The sequence below is a fragment of the Anser cygnoides genome, chromosome 16, assembly GCF_040182565.1.
Source record: "Anser cygnoides isolate HZ-2024a breed goose chromosome 16, Taihu_goose_T2T_genome, whole genome shotgun sequence".
Taxonomy (NCBI): Eukaryota; Metazoa; Chordata; class Aves; order Anseriformes; family Anatidae; genus Anser; species Anser cygnoides.
The window spans coordinates 7,135,126-7,159,906 of record NC_089888.1 but is presented as its reverse complement, the minus strand read 5'-3'; the positions used below and the strand labels follow the sequence as shown (position 1 = coordinate 7,159,906).

Genomic DNA, 24,781 nt, shown 5'->3' with positions numbered 1-24,781 from the left:
CTGCACTATGGTAACAGCCTTGTACATATGCCCACAATATGACTAATCACAAATACAGGGTAGCATTCTTCCCTCTGCAGTGTTTCAGTGTCAGGTTTTAAAGATGATGTATTTGTGATTACTTAGGACAAAGTAGGATGTAATATTCTTGTTATGTAATTCTTGGATGTAATATTCTATTGTTACTTGCTAGTATCCAGGACTTCATTCTGATTCCCATAACATTTTCCTTAGGCTATCTAGTTCCTGATTTAATTAAGAATCATCTATAGGCCAATCTATCTATCTACCTATCTATATACAGGTATTTAAATCATTTTAATTATTTTTAAATGAAAGATGAAGTGTTCACACTCAGGAGAGCTTTCAAAGAAGTTGACAAAAATTCCAGGAATTACGGGAAAAGTGACCCAAACTCCAAAGAAACAAATTGGCCTATAGTATCTATAATATAAAGCATCAAGCATTGTGGCTGACTACAATGAACAGGATATGAGAAAAGGTCCAAAACACAGAACATAACGCTTCTGAGCATGTTAAGCTGAGATCTTGGTTTCAAGATTGTAAGAAGCATCTAATGTCACTGAATGAAGCAGAATGCCATGTGCTATGGAGAGGCTGCAGCCAGTCGCATCAGAATTGGCTGTACTTCCCTGCTGTAGTGCAGCGTTCCCACATGTACAGTGTCATAACTGTCAGAAGCAGTTACAGAAGGCTCAGATAGGTGGTCTGGAGCAGATCTGATCCAAACGAATGCCATGTTGGTTAGTATAAACTTGCAAAAGATCGATTAATCCCAGGATGTCTGACTCAGCTCAGTATTATTTATTATGTAGGCTAAACTCCTGTGTTTACACGGATGAAGTGACAGTCATTAAGGGTGCGCCCATGCTGCTGAAAACATACATGTCTCTAACCAGCAGATTAAAGCCAGGGGCACCATTGATGACAGCATATTGCTGCACAGACAGCAGGTTTTCTGCATCAGGCTGAACTCGGCGATACTGCACACCTCTGCATTTCACCAGGAGGGAGGGTGCTGCCGTGCTTTGCTGAGCTGTTTCTCAGAATTACAAGAACACTTGTCAGTCCTCTTAGCCATGGGAGAACACAAAACAAGTAGGTGCATAGGCAGCCAAAATGAAAGCGTGACCCGGACTTAAATATCTAGTGGTCCCAGTGCCAACCAACCTATCCAAAAGCTGGCTCTTGGGAAAAGGCTCAGCCTGAATGAGGCAGAAAGCCACACTTGAGAACACAACTGTTAAAGACAGAAGTTATTTTTTCAGGGGAGAATTGACCATTATTTCATTATACATATCAGCTATAAATTTTGCAAATTTTCTATGGCTGTTGACATGTTAACTACTTTAGTGTATTTTTATTGAATATAGTGAAAACTCAATTCTTTGTGTCAGGAAAGCACTAGTGAAGGTAAAGAATTTCTTTGTAAAAAACTACTCCCATTAACTTGTATGAAAAAAGTTTGCATATCCTGCTAGTCATCTGGATTTGTTTACCCTCACAGGTGTGATAGCAAACCAAACCCAAACAGCATATTTGTTTCCAAATTACGATACGCCTGCACCAGTTACCTGTTATAGAAGCACACGATAAATTATGCGAACTGTACTGAACAGCTGGATTTTTCAGAATGTGTAGAAAGAGATACAAAACTCACTAAAACAGTGCAATTTGATAACTACTATTTCTGGACATCTTAAAGATCAGCCCTGATTAACAGCTTCCAGAATTGAGCTAAAAGCATTGAATGTACTTACAAAGTCCTGTAAAAAATATTCACCGTTTTAGTACTGCACTATGTGAAGATTGAATAGGACAAAGGATAAAAATGGGATAGAAAACAAGTGTTGATGCAAGCAGTGAGTTTTGTTCCCTAACAGATGCATGGAAATAACTTGTTGTTTTTAGGGATTTATTCTTTGTGTTATTTAAAATTTTATCACAAACGTTGCAAGAGAAAAAAACCAAACCATTCTAGTTCTAGTTATAGCAACATCTAATTTGGGAGTTCCCAGTCATTGAGACAGTCAGTGACATGCCTGTAGGCTAATGAAACACTGAAGGAGGAGAAGGCAGCTTAATACAGATCATCTGGCAAACTCCTGCTTCTGTTGAAGCAATTACAAGCTTTGGCACTAGCTTAACAATGGGAAAGAAGGGAGAAGGAAAATACTTTAAACACCTACATTTTTCCATTTTAAAAGATTATGTTTTCACCTTCATTTAAAAAAAAAAAGAAAAAAAACAACCTCTGCCCACCCCTTCCCCCCAGCCCACTAGCTCCAACTGTAGCATGGTACAAACAAGAGTGCTTCAGCCAGAAGAGTCCCAGAGAGGAAGCACTGGGACCTCCCTTCTGCTTCCCCCTGCTCCTTATTGATTTCAGCACAAAAATGATCCTCCCCATCTTCCCACACCCGGAGATGGGGGACAGGATAGCTGTGCTGCCCCTGCCCATATAACCCAGGAGCTGCTGTAGGCAGGAGGCCTCACGTGTCCTTCCTGCAGTGCTGCAGACGTACAAAGAGGTAACGGAGATGACCACATGCATTACAGGATGCAAAGAACGGTACACTTTGCTCGGCTCTATGAGAAAATGGAGCTTTTGTGGACTCAGGAGGGTTTCACTGCAAGGACTTGGACTCTTCAGATCAAGGGCAAGTCAGAGTAACAGCCAAAATCTTACCAGGTCATTAACTTCACAGAAATGCTACAAATCTGATCTTAACTGCACCATATGATCTGAGGAATCACACTGTTCATACTCATCTTCCTTTCAAATTTATTCAGAGGGAAAATATTTTAAATTGTGACTGCAAATGATATTATCAGTAGGGGAAGAGGCAATACAATGAAGAATAAATACCTGTGTTAAAAAACAGTGACCGGTAACAGAACAAGGAATTTGCCTACCTTGTCTTCAGGTTCACTTTTGCTTTCAGCTTTGCTTGGTGAGACCTTAAATATATTTGAGGAAAAAAACACCACAAGAAACAGTCATACCCAACTCAATCTTTCAAAAGATCTGAAAGTTCATCTGTTTGAAACTAGCAGGTTTTTTCCCCCCCAGCACAGAGGTGAAAGTACTTTTTTTTCCTCTCACATATGAGAAAATTTCTAAGACAAACATTTCTTAAGAGTAACTTAAAGGCAGTGGCAAAGATGAAAAATACCTGGAGCAAAAGTGTTACTGAAGATTCTACAACCAAAAATCAATACAAATGAACTTCAAGATTTTACAAATCAATATTTAAACATGCAAAAAATATTTAAGACAGCTAAACACCTACAGGTTTACAAGTACTTGTGCAGCAGAGGAAGTTCTCAGAGTCAGTCACCATTTTATCAAAACTGCAACGTACCTACGTCTCTCTATCATCTCCTGTCATTCTCTAAAACATCTATTTGGCTTCATTATTCCTCAGTGTTCATGACAGAGAGCACATTACATTTAGCTAAGCACATCCACAAGGGGTTTTTACAAGCACTCATTTTGAGCCATAGCCTTAAGACGTAGAGGAAAGCAATGGCTTACCAGCGTTTTAAAGAAACTCATGACGGAGTGGTTGTCCACTGCAGCAACTGCCTGGGGGCTGTCTTGGTTTACCTCTGCCTTTGCAGGTTGCTCAGCAGTGAGACTGTTGACACTTGCCAAGTCCTGCCGTAGGTCTCTTCGGTTGCAGTCATCTATCTCCTAGAAGGAAAAAAAAAAAATGGGGCAGTTTCCTCAGTCCCAGCTTGCTTGATTTCCAGTGGAATGCAAAAGTAACATTTGTGACTTGCATTATGTTGCTCAGTCACAACCCTAATTCCAACCATATTTCTCCAGCCTACGTATTCAGAACAATTGAGCATTTATACATCTCTTTCCCCTCTTTTCTAATATATTCAGCATTTGCTGTTGATTGGAGGAACATTGTTCTGAGCTACCAAGTATAACAAACACAAGTAAAGTTGCACACAGCATCCTAAACAACACTGCTTTTCTCTTTTCAAAGCTGAACTTGTGAATAGGAACAAACACTGAGATTTTTAGCCTTTGATGGCTCGCTCAGTGTCTGATTGTACCATACAAAGATTGCTTCCGACACCCTATTATTCTGCAACTCCAGAAATAATTTATCTAGTAAATACCAACATGGTATAGGTTAAAAAGAAAAAAAAACACACAACAACAACACAAAGTAATTCTTCTGAGACAGAGTTGTCTCCTCTGCTCCTGGAATTACATTCACCAGAGCCCCAAAATAGTTTCCCAGTGCTCAAGCACTCACATGTATGCGATATTCTTAAAGATTACTTAATTTCTATTTAGAAACCTAGACAAGAGTCTGTTTTATTTTTATTTATTTATTTTTTAAACAAACAACATTTAGACCAGTTTTGGAGAGCTTGGCACCTCTTTGCACTATTTTTTTCTGCCATTCTGGACACTTTTGCTTTCAGCCTGTGCAGGTAAAGCCAACACAAACTTTTTGCAGGAGAAAACAGCTTGAGACAAATTCTCATGTCCAATTCAGTATTTCCTTTTAAAGAGCACTACACATAATTATTAATATCCAAGTCTTATCAACAACACTCTTCCCTTTTGTTTATCTGTTTGTATTATAACTGACAGATCCAGCCCTGCATTTATTATAGCAGTGAACTGTGGTGACATTGGTAGGAAAATTGAGACTTTACTGAATGGACCATCATAGTAGTGCTGTATTTCTCCAGAACTTATCTTCAGCTAGACTGAAGCACACATCTGCTCAGTTAGGAAGCAGTGACTAGAGGAGCAGATTTTAGGACACTAGATGCCCCAATGACTGCTTTCCCTGTACCAAGGAATTTAAAAGCAGTATTCATAGAGGATTTGTAAAGAACCTACATTTCTATAGGTCACTGAAGGAAGGAGAATAAACACATATAAACGAGTTAAAACTTCAGAGGGTTAATTTGGCATCAGGAAAGATGAGTGTGGAGTGACCAGTCTCAATGCAGCATTTAAGGAGTTAAACATACGTTTGACTTGCAAGAACAGAATTCTGTTTAATTCTCCACCCACCATTTTCCAAATTTACCCATGAAGAAACACAGCACAGTAGTTCAGAAGGTTTCAACAGGCTATTTAGGAGTTGCTCGCAAGGTTCTAACACACCACTTTGTCCAGCTGCCAGCTACAGGCCCGAGCCGTTCCAAGAACAATATGTCCCATGCAGAACACACGCGGCCACACCAGCTCCAGCAGCCCTTCCTCCGGGGATGCCATCTAAAGAGCTTTGGTTCTGTGAAAAATGCTGGCTCTATTTCAGATATTAAATGGGCAACAGAAGCATGAGGCAAGGGATCGAAGAAGCAAAAAGCAGAATATACATTGCTAAACAAAATTTCAATAACAAGGTACTTGATGCTATCAAAGAAAAATAAATTATTTTCACACACGTACAAACCCTGCTGAGGTGCATGCTGTTTAGGAGGAAGGGCTGTTTTTGCTAGACACTATAGCAAACAGCTATTATTAGCAGCAGATACCACTGGGAACAGTTGCAGAGGTGACGGTCACCATGACTAGCAGCACTAGAAATGCATCTCCTGCTACCGCCGCACTGCCCAGATGGGGCAGCTATTGCAAACCATGCAGAGCTTCAAGCCCAACGCCATCCAAAAATCCCTGCAGGCTTGCAGAACACAAACGGGCCATGGAGTGACCCATGGCACAAGGAGCCCCTACTCCAGAATTCCCAAGCCAAGACTGCTGCTACACAGACAGAGCTGGACTTTGATAGATACTGTGATCCATCCTGTGCTTTCATAGGGATACTGCTGTAGGAAGGAATACAGGCTCAGGCCTTCAGCATAAAAATCAAGCAGAGATAGTGCAAAGTCCTACAATACCATGTTTTCTAAGCCACAGCCAAATAACCACAAAAACCTCTGCACTGTGTAATATGCTGTGCAAAGTCCCAAAGGCAAATAATAATGAAAGAAAACTCAGAAATAACAGAAGAAGAAAGTCAGCATTAGAAGTTAACAGTTCCTGTGTAAATGCTCAATTCATTGCTTTGGGGAGCCAAATTTGGGGGTAATAAACACCTTAAATACTTATACTGTAGCTTTAGTTCGGTCATTAGAAAAACATATCAAAAGAATATATTCCTGCCAGCACTTTTGTTTGTATGAATCATGGCTCAGTGAAACATTTCAGGCATATAATTTATCTTTTCTTTGGCTTACATAGTAAATGCTTCATGAATTCATGAATTCTGTCCTTGTTTTAATTATGCTGTCTTCTGAATGTAGTTTTGTAGACCACAAAAATAAAGAGTGGTTCACCAAACACAGAATGTTTGTGCAGCTCGAGCTACAACTGTGGAGTCTCTCTCTTACTTACCAGCAATGTTATTTGTTATGTGCTGGCACTCAATTCAGGGAAACTTTTCTTTAGCTTTTACAGATACTATAAGCCATAATCCACCAAAAAAAAAAAAAAGACAGTTGGCAGCAATATCTGGATTTTTAGTATGATTATTTGGTAACTGTTTGAAGTTACTACAGTAACAGCAATTAAATTAGATTTGGTCATTCCTCCATCCTACATGAGAATGAACAACTTTAGAGGAAACAGAAGGCAACTGTGCTGCAAGGCAGAGCTACAGCCTTTGTTTTAGGAACAGAGTTAAGATCTGGCAACATGTCAGAAGTGTTTTGCTGCTCTATCTTTCCCAGAAAAGGTCCTTATCAACTCTCCCCCATCCCCAACACATATTCCTTTGTATATTTGAGGAATGAAAGACAAAACTTACAGACAGAAAACTTAAGGATAAGGTTAAAATTTAACCCTATGTTGTTATATAGTTTTGTGACTCATTTACACTAACTTAAACCCTGATTTTGTGAGCTCTCAAACATTTCCAATGCTCCAGCTTTAAGCATACATGTGAAAGATGTACAGGCACTTTTGTTAAGTGTGACACCTGTGCTCAAGCAGGCACCAGGCATAAAAAAAGCTGCTGTATGTGCTAAGATCGTGCAAATACTTACACATATCAAACACCCCACAGCTGATTAGTGCTTGGGATTTCCTATTATCCCCATTACAAGTTCAGCATATGAATAAGATGAAGAACAGAACAGAATTCAAAATGAATCAAATTTAGATGTTATAGATATAAAAATTTGGGTCTGAATGAACAGTGCTTCTAATATTTGTCTGGACTAGCAAAAAGAGTTTTGATTTACTTGTTCTGCCCCATCCCTTGATAGACACTTATTACAAACACTTGCTTGAACTTTTCTAACATCACTATTTGCTACCAGCAGATGTTTAGCTCAGACTTCTGATTAAAGTTAGTTTAGATTGTTATTTCATTAGAGAAAGTTTCATGCTGTAGTACTTCCAGAGCATGAACCACGACATTTCACAGTCTGTAGTTCACAATCACAGCAAAATTGGAAATTATGAATTTTACATTTGGTTATAAAAGTAACTATTCTTGTGAGCCACAGGCAGAATTTATTCTTTTTTTTATTTTTATTTTTTATTAGTCAGTAATATCTGTGGGGAGTTTATAAAGCTGAAAAACTTTAGTTTATAGCTGCAAATAGATGTGGCAGTAACGCACTGAATAGGTTACTCATTCTGAATTATTGATCCAGTTCCGTTTCTGTAGTGAAACACTTGGTATTCTGCTAGGTTGAGATTACAGATTCTTTAAAGGCACGTATATAGCAGAGACACTGGTGATGGGTGCCTCCTTTGAAATGCAGGGGTCAAAAGCGTAACGTTTAAGTCTTACAAACTAATTTGCAAAAATACTGCAATAAGTTTATACAACTAGCGAAAACTTCAATTTTGAGGAGACAAAATAGAAACAACAAAGAATAGAAATTGAAGAGACCTTTGGGGATAACCTGCAGCATTGTCAGTACAAGCAGTGAGCTCACCTCAAATGTTCAACACTATTAAAAGCATTAGTGATTATGCAGCAAAAGTTGTTTAAAAGCCTGAACTAAGCTAATAAAAACAATTCTCATTAGAATGGCACTTACACACACATTCTGATAGGGAGGCCATGAAACTATTGCTTTCCTCCTATTCCTGATATCGGACAGGGCTTGAGCTAGATCACCAGGTAGTTTGGCTGACACTATTCCGGTGAGACTAGTAAGAGTTATGCCACTTATTCACACTCCAGGGGATGAACGTTTTCAGTGGTTGCTGAAAATGAATCCTCCAGTGCATTTACTGATATTAGACTCTGCAGGAGGTATAAAAATCTTATCCTACTGTCCTTAAAAAATAGATTTTTGTTTCAGGTATGCATCTGGGCTGAAGCGAAACTTTACTATAGTCAATGAACTATACCAGTGACAGATCTGACAATTGAGATGTTACACTCCTCTATTCTAGTAACATAGGACTACTGCGGACTTGGATTAGTTCTGACCAGTTGGTTTTGATGACGATAGAATAAATAAGGAAGAAGTTGAATAAAATCTCTCCTCTATTACTATCTGCCATTCTGCTTTAGACAAAATGCTAGCATTAGGGCTACAAAGTGGTTACTACTAAAAGCAGCAACAAATTTCCATGATGCTTAACAAGCCACACTGAATTCATGCCTATTTTCAGCTCCTTTCTTTGACTAGCAAGCTGTCTCAGATAGGTTATTCTATATTGCATTCTCCTCCTGTAAAAATCAGTTCTAAAGACTGCATTTGTTTGACTAAAAGTCACAACGAGCACAAAAATTGTTACTGTATATTATTCCTTTTGCTGGTATGTGCGGGATGCAACAAGCAGCTATTGTTCAAGAAAAGTGACCATCTTATACTAATTTATTTAAACCATCCAGTATCAAACTCCAAGCTCATCAAGCACAAGAAACAATTTTGCTTTCAGGTAATTTTGCCTTCATTTGTAGCTGGCGGCTGTTCACTCTTAAGACTATTGGAGCACGAACACAGCTACCTTGCCTACACCTTTCACAGCAATGCAAAAGAACTGAAACCCTCAGCCAGGTGCCAGCACTGAGCCATGGGGCAGGCATCAGAGCTGCTATTGCTCTGCCGTGGGTTCTTCTCCCAGCCACCCCTCCAGGGGTTACCTACAATAATTTTAAGAGCAACACCAATTCACTCACTGAGCCACCACAGCATCAGCTTGTCCTGGGCTACAGTTATTATTCCTAGGAGGTGTCATTAAGCGTGACATGGAAATTCCTATCCCAGCACTTGCCTTCCCCGGTGGGATGCCATTTGAAGTTCTCTGTGATCCGGCGGCTTCCTGCACGGCACTGCACCCGTCAGGAGCGTCTGAAGCCCTCGTTTCCTTCTGGGTGGGAGTCTGCTCTTGGCTCCTTTCCTTCCTCTTCTCCAGTTTGAAGATCTTGTCAAAAAAGTTTACTTGTTTTGGCTTTGGTGCGGCTGCAGCCTCTCCCTCAGGTGTCCCAGGTGCCGCTAGGTCGCTGTGGTGAGGCACTGGTGCCGACTGGGCCTGGGCCAGGATTTTATGGGCGCCAGGCCCTGGCGCAGCTGCCGCGGGCAAGGCCACGCTGTCACTCAGTGCTTTGTTCACGTCGGGCGCCTCCGAGCTGAGATCAAGCTTCGCCGATCCAACTGATGAGTCTGACTCTGGGTCTTCAGTACGCCCTGGTACAGACCATGAAAACGCGAAGACAGAGCGGGATTTAGCAGGTGGCAGGGCCCTGCTGGCAGTGCTCCCAGCAGCCTCGCCGCCCGCAGCGCCGGCGCTCTGCTCCTTTGTCTTCAGGGAAGAAGCGGCCGCATTATCCCGCGCAACACTTGCCTTCGCATCAACTGCAAACAAGCATAAAACAGCAATTATCCCACACAGCAAAGTTATACGGGTTGTACAATTAATTGCGGTCACTTCGCTCCTTAATAAACTAAATAGTTCAGAACGTGGAGCCCCAGGGAGGACCACACACAGCGTGGCTTGTTTCAGGACCCCGTTGTTTTCCTGCACTAAACACGAGCTGCAGCTCATCAATTGGACCTGCCCATCCGATTTTCCTTCCTCTGTCATTCCTCATTGATGTTGGCACAAATTGTGTTCCATGCAGCCCCTGCTCAGCTGTGTCAGGTCGTGGCTGGGGTTTTGGAGCGCTCAGCCTGGCGGGCGTGCTAGAAGAAAAAAAATCAGCCCTGATGCCTTCAGCATTTTAACCAAGTGGACTGGGTGATTTCATTTCATCTGAGAATATGTTACTTTCCAATTAAAGACATTATACGTGAAAGCATCAATAAAACTTAAGACAGTTTTACATTAATATTACACTTTCCTTTGTCAAAGCTAGACATAAATAAAGACTAGAGACAGAGAGGACTGATTTTGTTTCCTGGATTGCCAAATTCCCCAAGGCCTGTGCAGTCACAACATATTTCATTCATTTTTCCAATGCTGTTGCCTTGCTGCCTACTCTCTATAGTGCAATTTCTACTTTTTTCCTCTATTTTCTGTAGGTTAGTTTAAGCCTGATTTGAATAGTTACAAATCACATCTGAGCAAGGCCTTTTGTCCTTCTGTTTTTGAATTTTTTCACCCACAAGCAATATGGCTCTATTACATTTCTCTCCCAAACAAACAAAAAAAATCTCACAAGTAATTCCTGCTTGTGGCCTCACATAGCCATTACACTTTAGATTTAAAAAGTCTTTCATCTTAGAAGTATATTTTATGATTTATATTACAATGGCACTTTGGTAAGACAGTTAAAGGTGAAAATTCCTAATATTGTATGTGCAGATGGGAACAGTAGGCTATCGCTTTATAGAAGACAAAAGGGGGCAAAAATGAGAAAAAAATCCCTTATATCTGGCTTTGTGTATGGGAGGCCAAGTCAGACAGCTTATGTGGTGTGAAACCCCTGAAAACAAGAATCTTGTACAGAGGTAAATCTTACATTTTGAGCTTCTATTCTCTGCTTTGGCTGGAATATGTATCTGTTTTCCCTGTCATTAACCACCACACATTTCACGCATAAATTTAGGTCTACTTAATTATAGCTGTGCTAAACTGTCAAACTGAGTTGCTAAATTTCAATTTAAAAATTGTTGGTTTCAGTGTAAAATGGAAAATCATTTCAAATAATTGTAATTGTCTTTAGTCAATATTATGCCGTTTGCAGTTTAGTGTAACGGAAATGAAATGCTAGTTGCCAATAAAACTTGACTAAAATGCTTGTCTTCCACAGTACACACTTTCAGCATTGTTTCATTTCTAAAATTCCTTTTCAAGATAGGGAAAACTGAACAGATTAATTACAGCTTCTAAAACTACTAGTTAGCTTTTCACAGCAGAATTACACTAACATTCTGATCCTCCCCACCAAGGATTTTGCATAACAGACAGCAGCAGGCACGGTACAACATATGTCCTTATCCATTTCATGCTCTCCTCCTGTGGCTGTGCTCAGGGCTCCTGGCCACATCTTTATGCAGAACAAGAGCAGAGCCCACATCCACAAACACTGCCCAGTTCCCATCAGCAAGCATCCAGGGACTGGAAGTCCCTGCTGGATTCCTTGGTCACAGCCCAGGGTTCGTCCCACCTATCAGGAGGTGGGGGGCTTCCAAAAAAAAAAAAAAGAAGAAAGAAGATGTACTGTGTGCTGGCATGCCAGCATTTACATCAAGTGAATTTACTGAAATACTCTCCAGCAGCAGGAGCAACAGCTGACAAAGCAAGGCCTGCTGCTGCAAGATTCATAACTGAGGCCAGCACTTCACCAGCCACCAGGAGGGCTGCCTCTCAGCTTCTCTGCTTCCAACATTTTAAGTCTGACATTTGCTTTCTTATTGTTTTTTGTGCATATGCAAGCATGCAGAGGGGCCAGAGCACCTCAGTACATCATGTTCTGTCCAGGTAAATACATTTTCATTTCTTTGTGCACTCTAATAGAGAAAATTTCTTTCCCTGGATTCTTTGTTACTATTCATGTAAGAAAATGACTCATGCTGGCAAGACTCCTTTGCCACTAATATTCTTCTACAATATTCCGTGAACACCTATTTCAACATAATGACATGCAAAGAAAAGGTACAAATAATTAGCTATTTTACCACCACCGTATCGGTCAGTGCCACTAGGTGTCAGTTATAGTTTCCTAAGCCTCATGTAGTACTATGAAAAAATAACTGAAGCACTGACTTCTAATTATAGTTGGAAACTTGGGAAGGAAGTAAAGAAGAAAGCCCTTCCCCAGCTAAAGTAGAAAAAAACATCCACTGGAAAATAATTGTAATAAATGCTGAACTTCTGTTTTATGTAATAGATTAAAAATGAAGTACAGAAAAACTGTCTTTAGTATAAAAATAGACATATAAGCTCATCATTAAGAAAACCAACTAAACAAAAAGTAGCTCATGAACCTATCAAACTCCTTTTATCTCTAATTATCATGGAAGGAATGAAAGACCTGGAAAATATCACTGGCATGAGCTCTGCAGCATGTCTTTTGTGTCAAAACAGTTCAAACAGTTTCAGGGAAAGTCTGCTCAGACACCAGGCAAGGCAGATCCTACCACCAGAGAGGAGACATTCATGTGGTGGGCTGAACAGAAGGATTTGACTCATGCCATATTCTCAGCAAACTGTGGAGGAGAAAGTTTTTGAAATCACGTTGTTTGGACGAAAATGTTGCAGTTTTGACAACGTTTTTCAACCCCTCAGCACTTCCATTTCATCCTCTTTTCATTTCCACAAGGGGTTTCATTTTTAACCAAGTTCTTACTATTGGTTGTAAATGCACAATGTCCACAAGATTTGGGAACATCTTCACAGATGCCTCTTTCCAACTGATTTCTCCCAATTAGCTGATTGAAGCTTAACCCACCTCTTAGCAAGGTCACTGGCACTTGAACTCAAATCCCAACTGCTTGTTCCTCTCAGTTGTTTCTATTCTAGAGCACTTTAAACCTCTGTACCCCCCCCAGGAGGCTCCCACTATCCCATTTATCTGTCAGAGCCTTGATAATAAAAGCACACCATTTGTTGCATTCATTCATATATAGACAGCCGTAAGCCAGACTTGAAAGTTTTTTTTTTTTTTTAACAGACACAGAAGTACCATTCTTTTCCAAATTACTCTGCAAGAGGCAGAGTTAGGAATAAAAGCAAAGCCTCCAATATTCTAGGTCAGTTCTGCAAGTGGATCAAAGCTGTTCACTCTGAATAAGATTAATAACAGCTCTGAAACTAAAATCAACACACAATTTGCAGCACTGCTGTGAGATTACATTTCATACCACTACTACACAGGCATTTCACTGTCAAGTGTTTATCAACAGATAACCACACTACAGGTTTATCCTTCTTTCCCTTTACTTCAGCAGGATGTGTAAAAAAAAAAAAAGCAGCACTTGAGCTGCAAAGTCCAACTTGAGTAAGAACACCCTGGAGGTAAGGATATTTTTCTGAAACTTGCTAGATTTGACATATAATTTTTTGATTAAAAAGCTGTGCAGCAACTCATTTTTAGCTGCTGAATGAGGTAGAGCTTTAATTGCCACGGTCCTCACATAGATGTCTCCTGCTATGGAATTACTATTGCTGTGTAGAACATGCCATAAACTAAATGCTATGAGAAGATGTTTTCTGCTATTGTTGCTTTGGACAACAGAAAAAAATCCATCTAGTGTTTGCATGGGAGACATCCCCCCCCCCCCCCCCCCCAAAAAAAAAAAACACACACTGTTGTGATGAGACTACATGAATTTTCAGAAGCATTAGAGTTCCAAATATAAGACTTTCTCCCCTTTCTTAAAATGAAAAATACATTAATATTCTTTTGCAATCTTTCTTGTCCCATGTAAATAATGTTGACAACATATATGCCCTAAGAAAAATAATTTCACAAAGTTAAATAACATTGACATTTACCTAACAGATTTAGTGACGTTAACAGATATGGAGGAAAAGAAACTAGCAATGAGAATTGCAATGATCATTCTTTAATAAATAAATAAATAAAATGTATCGCATTTCACACTGTATAGGTGGACAGATATTGCAATAAGCTCACTTGAGTTAGATACAGTCTGGTAAAAAAAATAATTGCTGAAACCAATTTATCCTCTGGACATAAGTTGCATCTAACTGAACTTTTCTTCCCTGTGTAACCTTTCTGTTCACGAGCATTATTCACAGATTCACAGATTTCTCTAGGTTGGAAGAGACCTCAAGATCATCGAGTCCAACCTCCGACCTAACACTAAGTACTCCACTAAACCATATCCCTAAGCTCTACATCTAAACGTCTTTTAAAGACCTCCAGGGATGGTGACTCCACCACCTCCCTGGGCAGCCCGTTCCAATGCTTAATAACCCTTTCGGTAAAGAAGTACTTCCTAACATCCAACCTAAAACTCCCCTGTCGCAACTTTAGCCCATTCCCCCTCGTCCTGTCACTAGGCACGTGGGAGAATAGACCAACCCCCACCTCTCTACAGCCTCCTTTCAGGTAACTGTAGAGAGCGATGAGGTCGCCCCTGAGCCTCCTCTTCTCCAGGCTGAACAAGCCCAGCTCCCTCAGCCGCTCCTCGTAAGACTTGTTCTCCAGACCCCTCACCAGCTTGGTCGCCCTTCTCTGGACTCGCTCGAGCACGTCCATGTCCTTCCTGTAGCGAGGGGCCCAAAACTGAACACAGTACTCGAGGTGCGGCCTCACCAGAGCCGAGTACAGGGGCACAATCACTTCCCTCGACCTGCTGGCCACACTGCTTCTTATACAGGCCAGGATGCCGTTGGCCTTCTTGGCCACCTGAGCACACTGCTGGCTCATATTCAGCCGACTATCCACCAATACTCCCAGGTCCTTCTCGGCCAGGCAGCTTTCCAGCCACTCATCTCCCAGCCTGTAGCTCTGCTTGGGGTTGTTGCAGCCCAGGTGCAGGACCCGGCACTTGGCCTTGTTGAACTTCATGCAGTTGACCTCAGCCCATCGCTCCAGCCTATCCAGATCTTCCTGCAGAGCCTTCCTGCCCTCGAGCAGATCGACACACGCACTTAGCTTGGTGTCATCTGCAAACTTACTGAGGGTGCACTGGACGCCCTCATCCAGATCATCGATAAAGATATTAAAGAGGACCGGCCCCAGTACCGAGCCCTGGGGGACTCCACTAGTGACCGGCCTCCAACCAGATTTGACTCCATTCACCACAACTCTCTGGGCCCGGCCATCCAGCCAGTTTCTAACCCAGCGAAGCGTACGCCAGTCCAAGCCCCGAGCAGCCAGTTTCTTGAGGAGAATGTTGTGGGGAACGGTGTCAAAAGCCTTACTGAGGTCAAGGTAGACCACGTCCACAGCCTTTCCCTCATCCACCAAGCGCGTCACTTGGTCATAGAAGGAGATCAGGTTCGTCAAGCAGGACCTGCCTTTCATAAACCCATGCTGACTGGGCCTGATCGCCTGCTTGCCCTGCAAGTGCCGCGTGATGACCCTCAAGATAATCTGCTCCATAAGTGGGTCATTTAAGGACCTATATGTAACTACCACCCAAATGCAGGCTTTTTGCCCCATTTTGTCCTCCTGTTACATTTCTACTCCGTGCAGTGCAAGTCCCAGAGATAAACTGCTGCTAGTTTTGTCCTTCTTCCCTTCGCCTGTCCACCAAGCACTTTTATTAGTATTCAAAAAGGCCAGCACAACACATTAAGAAGTCAGGATCAAATTTGCTAACCGTTTGCTCACAAAGGAAGATGTCAAGAAGTAGCAGTAAGGGCACCACTCCTGCTTCAATGGCTTTACAGGAAGAGAAGGTGGATGATAGCACTGTGCAACGTCTGCAGCCCTGGTAATCAGAAGCAGGAAAGGCAAGCAATGGAAAGAATCCCTGAGCCCACACGTCTGTCAGCCTGTTTGAGCAGAAGCAGCAGAGAACCAGTCACCAATCTGCTCACCCAGATGTGAAGCAGATGGTTACAGGGCCCTTCCAAATAACCTTACTTCCCCTAGTCGTATTAAGTTAGTTCTCTGCATTATTTTTTTTTTCCCATTATATTAGCAGATATAGATTTCATAGACTCATTTATCAACTATACTATTTAACACAGAGCACATGGTCAGATCACTAGCAATCACAAAAATGCAAGCTAACAAGACAAAGGCCAGAAACACTTCTATTAATGAAATCCTTGCTTCACTTGCCTTTTGCAGCTCTGTTGTCTTCTCTAGAAATGCTCACTTTATGGCTATAAAATAGATCACTACTTTTTTTTTTTTTAAATAGAATTATCAACTACATTTTTATAAGAATAACTTCTATTTCCAAGAAACGCTCACACTTCTTTATCACCAACACCTTGATTAAATTATAGGAACTAGTGCAATTTCGGTGCTATCTACATAGTTAATGACTTAACTGCTGCTTAAACATTAATAAAATTAAAATATGAGTAATAGTATCATAGACCAGCCAATTTTTTCAACTTGCTACATAAAACAGTTTAATAATTACATTAATTAGGTAATCCATTTAAGTAAAACTTCATTTTATGTATTTAAAAAAACAAACCACCACACATTTACTTCCTAAGACTTCAGACAATGTAAATCATCTGGCTTTTATTTACTGCCCAGAACCCTGCTAGCTTGCATGATCAGAAACACAACTACAGGCTTTTATTTTTCAGTGGACAACCATTTAAACTGATTTCTTATAGCCAGATGACATTAAGAAATTAGCCACAGAGTTGAGATTCTGAACTGTAATCAGTACTATCTACATATTCCCATACCTATCTTGATTACTTCTCTTATTTTATTTTTTTTTTTTAAGATGTAACAGACTGATAAGTTTCTCTTAGCAACAAATAATAGAGTATTTTCTCTCCTTACAGAGATTGGAGGGAATAGTTGGCTTTCATTATATTCTGAGAACAGAAATAAATCCAATACAAGGAAAACACTGACAAAATTAACTTGGCTGGATCTTCAGTGTTGTAAAATGTAGCAACGCTGCTACAAATGAGCACTGCTGAACGCTGGTCAAGAAGGCTCCAAAGCCAACAAGAGGTAGTAGGAGAAATTAATGAGGTGCTGAAAGACAAGGAGAGAGACACACACATCTGTGGCTGAGAGCAATTGCCCGTGAATATGTGGAGACAACTTCTTAAGATTGTTTGCAGCCCAATTTTTAGTGGTCAGGCCATATACTTCACACCAGATTTTCAAAAAGGATGTGAACATTTAAAGCAGGTCTCAGCTGCTGACAGGCACCTCTCCCTGGGGAGCCCAAGGTTCAGCTTTGCCATCACTTGAAAGTCTGGTTGGTGTCCTGTTATGAAATAGGACCATGAAATAGGTCTGAAGTGGGATGCACTAACTCAGCAGTGACGTACCCACACCCCCGCAGAAGTACCTGATATCTCTGTCCTCTTGTTCTTTACAATGTATAAAAAAAGCACTGTGGAAGAGCCAAGCCATGCCAGATACCGTTCTTCTTCCAGACTAACACCCCCAGTTTACGCACAAGGGCCTATCAACATGATTTTGTTAATGTACGGATAAAGAGAAAACTCCATCCTTATGCTCCAGTTACCCAGGTACTTGCTGAAAAACATCCAAAACATCCTATAACAGTAGAGAGGTGGTCATGGTTACAACATTAGTCTTTTATAACACAGTTTGAATAAACCTCTAGTAAATAAGACTAACCTCTGGCAGTATTTTCAGTTGCACTACATTCTCAGCTTTCACTTACCTAGCTCTCTAAACTACTGTGCCATAGCTCAATTCTAGAAAATTTAGGGTGACACAGTTATGTTTTATTTATGAAGATACCACTGCAGATTAGACAGACATGCCCCTCTCTCTCCAAGGCGTACTACCTCTAAAATGAGAGCAAAGTAGACTTCTGTGTATGCTGCTCTGACTGAGAATGGGCTTGGCAAAGGAAAGCATCCTGACCAAGAACACAGACGTTTGCCTCCTGGAAGTTACTCCTCCACAGAAGCTGGGAAATGTTTTAAAGTTTAACAGATTTACTTTCTAGCCTGCATAGATCTACATTCTTAGACACATTCAGTAACTTCTTTGTTTGTTTTTTGATAATCTCCTACATCCCCTCCAGACTATCAGTTTCCACACTAGCAGATATTTCAGTCTGGCATCTGAGCACAATGACCTCACTTGGTAACTCCCTGCTAGCATCAGGGATGCCACGAAATTGTTTAAAGACAACTCGTTCTCCCTCAGAAACATGCACTTCTGCCTCCTTCCATCCTGCAGAACAGCTTCCCATCACGTCCCCCCCAAACACAGAGCCTCGCTAACAAGCCAGCTCATCCTTGCATTAGTGTCATTGACACGTTATGCCCCAGTTTGTGCTCTGAGACTCCTCAGAGACTTCTTAGAGGCATAGTTTCCTCCGGTACTCCAGCAGCAGCAGTTTATCACAGGACACCCTGAAAGAGACCAGTGTCAAACCGTGCCTGTCCTATCATACCTCATGCTAACCGAATTCTATGGTCTAATAAACCCTCTGGGAGACCAACAGCAGAACCAAGCTCCTCGAATAATTAAACAGATTCCAGAGGACTTAGAATTAATTTCCTATTTCATTTTTTAAAATATTTTTAACTCTCAAGCTTCTGAGCAGCTGCATATGTTGATTCATAGGTAAGAATCAAAATATGAGCTCATCTTTTGATATGAGACTGTATATCATCATTTATTGTTGCTCCAGCATAAACTTCTCTCTCTCTGTCTGGTGGCAAAAGAGACATAAACGCTACCCAGTACATACCTCCACCATTCATTGCAGGAGGATGAGTCTGAACAAATACAGCAGATCCATTTTTGACACTGGTAGGAGATTCAGATAGAGCCTGAAATACCAGATAAAATGGTTCTTAGGATTAGATACACCAGGGCATTTGAAAGGTATTGGCTTCTCAATAAGTTGTAGTCAAGGAAGATGAGAATGGGCAGCTCTTGATTACCTGATCACTTATTACTGGGTATGCATTGTCGTCTTTAACTTCCTCTGGGACACTCACTGTGTTGCCCATAGCTCCTGTGAGATGGGAGAAAAAAGAAAATGTACCTTCTTTCTCATTAATAGATTTACTACCTAACTAAAATTAAGAGACAGCCAATGGTGACAGACTTTGATAGCCTGTTAAATTCCTTGTAAGCCCCACCTGCTTTCCCCAAAGCACCTGCCCTTGTCATCAGTCTGCGCCCATCAGAAGTATTCAAACCAGATTACACACAGGGGTCACAGCTGCTCACTGCAAATAGCACAGATTAATGAGTTCTTCTTTCTTGAGGAAAACTAGATACCATCACTCCAGCATCATTTGTTAGGACTCAGTAGATAGGAAAGATGTGTGGAGTTAGTAGCAGAATAAAATGACAAAGACCAAATAATGTGAATGAATTACAGCAGCTTTGTGGGGTTTCACTTTATTTTTTCTTTTTTAATTTGAGAAAAAGACGAACAGAAAAGAGGCAGCATGCAAAGAAATCACACACGTTCACGTGTTAGTTCTGAAAATCTGGCCCTGTGTGGCAGGCTATTCTGTATAACAAATCCTACAGAGAAACTATCCCTTTGAATATGGCTGTGAAAGTATGGGGCAGCTCTAGGCAGCTTCACAGGTCAGTTGCAGCTCACAGATGCACCGAGTGATGTTTTCTCAGCTAGCTGGAGCTGCAGCGAGACAGAGCCAACACAAACCAGCCACCGCTGACTTCATCTGTGGTCCTGGATGCATTTTTCAAGCATGCTGCATCTTGTGTTGCCACAACATTAACATCACTGCTACCCAAACTGGGCAGTTTAAAACAGCTTTCTCATGTTCACACCCACTGGAGTCACATCTCTGACTGCAACAAAAGCATAATTCTATCTAGTTAATTAACATTAAGTCATTAGATAATTCAATGTTTATTTAAACTGTTCTTGTTTCTTTAAAGTGTGTTTAAGGAGCAGTATATTTGATTCAATTTTAGATTTTTTTCAATTCAATCTTTCCTACATAGAAGTATGCATTCAACTGTGTTGTCTTTTTCCCCTTATGTGTATTTATGTGCCCTGTGGACTGTAAATTCTTTGGGACCAAACACACTCCCTGCAACATGGTTGAAGGCTGAGGGTGGAGGAAGGCTCCTGTTGACTTTGGCTCAGGATATATATACATATGGAGCATTTAAAGCTGCACAAGCAAACAATAAGGGGAGATGCTTCTGAGCCACACCTTGAAAGAGGAAGGTCTCCAGAGAGAGGAAGGCTGAGGGCTGCAGCCCGCTCCAGCCTCAGTGCTCATCCTGCTGGATTTCCTGCACGGGCACCACGGGTGCCAAGTGCTCCTCTGCTCCTTGCTGCGGTGCTGCGTGCCTGTATGGACCAGTGAAGCTGCAGAGGTGTGGAAGAGCATTTTCCTTAGCGCTTTGACTAAACAGCCTTTGACTATAAGAGAAAAGGAGGAAAAGACCAGTTTTGCTAAATCACCTTCATTAGAATTTGAATCTCGGAAGGAGGGGGAACCTCTCATTTTGGCTTCCAGTTACTGTCTAGAGTTCCAGCTGGTTATGCTTTTTTTGGTAACCTCAATCTACAAACTTTTGCTTGACAGAGGCAGTTCAGATCTGGTTTCTGTTTTATGCTGCATCCTAGCTGACATGAAATCCAAGCTGGGCCTCTCTTCCAAGCATGGTTTTTGTTCTTTGAGTGCCCAGTGCTGAGCTGGACACTGAACAGCCCCGCTGATGCTGAAACACGAATGGCAGCCACATGCTGCTGAGAAGCGCTGCAGAAATAGTGGCTGTAGCTCTGAGCCTTGATTTCAGACTGCCGAGTTGTTTTACAGGGATTTTATCTTCTCAGCTGATATTTCCACTATAAATCAGAACTTCTGATTTATTGTGGAAAAGAGCCAACATCTCCCCGTGGATGTACAATGGCCTCTTGTCCTTGCTATGTAGTTCTGTCTCCTAGCAACATTAAGTATTATCCTATCAGAAGGGAAGAAAACAAGATTCAAATCCTGCTGCTTAGTCTCAATGGTAAATTTAGTATCTAGTTGAATCTGGAGGATTTACTTTTGTTTTCCATTCACAAGGCCTCCTGGTTTATGCCAGGAGACAACTTAAGCAGAGAGTGGAATATTTGCAGGTTACGTGCTTCCTTTTTCACATGTGCTGTGAAATAAGCATATATCTGAGGGGAGTGGAGAAGCAAATTCCTATTTTTTCTTATTTATTTCTACAATGATTTGTAGCTCGATTCTCAGTTACTCTAGTTTCCTGTTGATGCAGCTCTACTCACGTCAAGTAAGTTATCTTTAACTGATACAGAGCAGAGATCACAGGCTCTGATTTCTGGCATATTTTGTCCTAGAAAAAATCACCCATTTTCTACAGTCAAGTTTATAATTCTGACTGAAATAAAACATGCACAAAGGCCTCATGCAATTTTAAAAGATTTTCACTTTACCAGAAGCTGGAAAAGTCTTGGAGGCTATTTTTGATAAAAGACCAGGACTAACTTCCTACACAACCATCTCAGAATATGTCCCCAGAGCACTGAATGCAGCGCTCCATCAAGCATGTGTATTATAATTCTTCAGACTTTTACCTTCTTGCAGCAGTAGTCGATTATTGCATTGCATTGGTTTTTGTATGGTGTAAGTAGTTGCCTTTTTATCATGCTCTGAGGCAAAAAGATACAGAAAAAAAAGTGACAAGTCTGTGGCCATTTCTATGCATACAGAACTCACCGTCCTGGCCCAGATCCTCCAGTAAAATTAGTAAAATGTATATGCATGCATGCTCCTGCCTTATTTTAAAGAAAAAAATGAAAGGTCACTGCCACCTATAGACAAAACTGAGTATTGGCAGAAATGATAACAAATACAAAATGGTATCAAACTGGCAGAGATTCAAGATGCCAAGCAAGCAATGTCACAGCTATTCATTTCTGCCATAGCATCTAGGAATTGCTGCTGCAGAGACTACTGCTTCTGACTGCATGCATATGTGGCTCCAGATTTGCAAAAAAAAAAAAGAGTTCTGCTCAAAAAAAATAAATGGTTACATTTTTCCCAAAGTGCTCATGCCTCTAGTTTATACAAATAAATCATTTTTCTCTCATTTGAAACATCTTCTCAGGTCTGCTTGAAGCTAAAATTATTAAATGCGGAGCCACGAGGATTTAGGAAAAAATAAGGGGCTCCCAGTGCCAACAAAAGTTATATACACAACATCTGTCTTCAGGAGCTCTCAAGATCTGGCCACGTACCTGTTTCTAGTGGGCAGAACTAGACATTGTCAACTGCTGGAAACCTGTGTCCTGCTGTGAGTCTGTCCTGGTAAACTAGCTCGGTCCCAGCCAAACCCAGGACAGAGTCCTGCACTGTCGCTTGGGTGCTGACTCGGTCTGTCCGCTGGGTGTTCTTGGTATGTCTCAGATATTAATCATAGTTATTTATGAGTGGTGCAACCACCAGGCAGCCCTGTCTGTGCTTTTTGTCCTACATGTGATAAACACAAAGCTGGTCTCTGTAGTAAGCCGTGAGAATGGAGCAAACTCTCACCAGACCTGAGAGGTGTTGCTGGCAAGATGTCTATTTTATTCACACAGGACAAGGCAATTCTCAGGGATTGAGAGGGGAAAAGAGAGGACCCTGATGCAAGAACATATATATACACATATTTTCCAAAATGAAAAGAAACCCTCAGAAATGAAGAGGAACCAGAGTAAGCACATTCTCATCCTTGGGCTTCCTTTCTAGATACAGATTTTCTGTTTAGGTTTCAAGGATTTTATCCTCGTGGGGGGCTCACTCAGACCCACTGGAATGCAGCCTGACTGGTTTAAAAAGGAACATTTGCTACCAGCCTCCGGGTCAGACACAGCTCAGAAACAGTTCCTGTCCCAAATTATGCTTCACTGCTTTGATTGTAATGAAGAAGGGAATCCAAAAGAGAAATAGGGTTTTTATCATTATTTTTGCGTTACATGAACTGTAGTATGCCCCGAGCATGAGCTCAGGACTCGGCAAAATTTGTCTTTTTCTCTCACTCTCGGAAGCATTATTTTGGTCTTTGCAATGTGGTAAAACTTTTGAAAACTAAGAGAGAAAATTACAACAAATTCTACTGTGTACTCTGTCTAAAGCCAGATAAGCCTGACCTTTTTAATGTATTGACCAACCTACAATATTACAATTGCCTGTGTCACAGTGTTTATTAATATAAAAAGTACATACAGATTCAATTAATTTCACACCAGAACTTGCCATATGTTATACTTAAATGTCAGAAAATAAAAAGATCAACTGTGCCTAGTTTGCTGTGTATATAATTTCATTATAGATACACCCGCTCTGTAAGCATTGGAGAAAGACCTAAATAAATTTGTTTATGTTCTAGAGGCAGTGGAAGGACCTAGAGGCATCAGTTCGTGCAAAAAGGTGTCCCAGGGCAAGGACTGGATCCTCAGCTCCCCAGTACATCCCTCTCCTAAATCCTGCCTCTTGGAGAACAGGTGCACATGGGGACGTGTCAGCCAGTGGCCAGCTAGAGGAGCAGATCCTGCTCTGATTCATGAGGAGCCAAGGAAGGACTAATAACAGGACAGGGTTTTAGAAAGTCTCCTTACCTTCCTTCCGTGCAGCTCTCAGTTGCTTTGTTGCAGGCTAAGAAACTTGGACACGTATTGTGTATGATGACACCAGTGGACAAAGGCATCTGAGGATTGTCGGTGGCTAAGGCAAAGAAATGGACAGACAATAGACAACAAAGAAGTGACAGGAGAAGGAAGGACTGAGATGACTCACCCAAAGCAAACAAGAAACTCCCAAGAACAATCTGAGCAGCAAACAGGCAGCTGGCCGTGCATTCAGGACATGCAAAATTACAGTCCTTGAGGCTTTACAGGCGGTTTTTAACACAATTATTTCAGCCACTCTGCATTGTAGTCAAATGGGAAAAGCAAAATTGTTCAAACATTCACACCCCAGGCTTTCAGGGTGGGAACAGTCCTGACCTGGCTGGTAGAAATGCTGTCAGAAAGCAGATCTTTTTCGTCTTCTGTCCTTTTGTAGGAAATGCCAGTACACAGAAAGGGAAAACTTACCCCACATACATTAAAGCCCAAACAAAATGAGCCGAGCACTTGTAGGAGCACCTAGAACCATTTAGCGTGAGAGCATATGCAGGGCTGAAGCATGGGACAGAAGTGAAGAAGGAAGAGAAGCAAAGCCAAGAAAGGCCCAGAGAAGAGCAGCAGCAGCAGCAGCAGTTACCTCGGGGTGGGTGGCCGGGAACCAGTCCCCCAGGAGCCGGAGCTGCTCAGGGCCCGGCGCTGCTGGCGGCTCTGCCTCTGCGCCGGCACTGCTCACACACTGGGTGCAAACACACGGAGGGTGGAGTTGTCCACCTTCCCGGCCCTTCACAAAATATGTTCTGCTCTTGAGCTTTCTGGCCACCCAAACCTCAGTTCAAATGCGTATTTACGATTATGGCTCTGGGGGCAGCCCAGTGCGGTCACTGTGTTGGACGTGGTGGCTTTGTGCTGAGCACCTGAAAACTCCTTCCAAACACGGGTGTTTCCCACAGCGGCAGAAAAAAAAAAGTGCATTTATTGACATGGCTGTTTGCTCTACTCAAAGTGGATCTTAATATCCCTCCATAACATGCAAACGGACCAAGTGTTTGTATCTGAAACCTGTTGTCAGGATTTACTGCTCCCTCATGTGAGTCACGAAGCCCACGCTCAGACCGGGGTGTCTGCAGCAGGAACA

General features: G+C 41.5%; 1 protein-coding gene across 6 annotated transcripts in view; it reads right to left on the bottom strand.

Moving 5' to 3' along the window:
- BCAS1 (brain enriched myelin associated protein 1) overlaps positions 1-23,743 on the bottom strand; it is a 49,480-nt gene extending 25,737 nt beyond the window's left edge. For 2 of the 6 annotated variants that reach the window (XM_066978279.1, XM_066978280.1), the window contains exons 1-6: positions 23,638-23,729; positions 18,974-19,047; positions 18,778-18,859; positions 9,248-9,828; positions 3,560-3,718; positions 2,938-2,982 (exon numbers count right to left, since the gene is read on the bottom strand). In XM_066978279.1, the coding sequence (XP_066834380.1) occupies positions 2,938-2,982; positions 3,560-3,718; positions 9,248-9,828; positions 18,778-18,859; positions 18,974-19,042 (936 nt within the window). In that variant the 5' untranslated portion in view covers positions 19,043-19,047; positions 23,638-23,729. Of the gene's footprint in view, positions 1-2,937; positions 2,983-3,559; positions 3,719-9,247; positions 9,829-18,777; positions 18,860-18,973; positions 19,048-23,637 lie in introns of all 6 variants that reach the window. The other 4 variants (XM_066978281.1, XM_066978283.1, XM_066978284.1 and 1 more) reach the window with 4 other exon arrangements.
- Between the last annotated feature and the right edge of the window lie 1,038 nt (positions 23,744-24,781).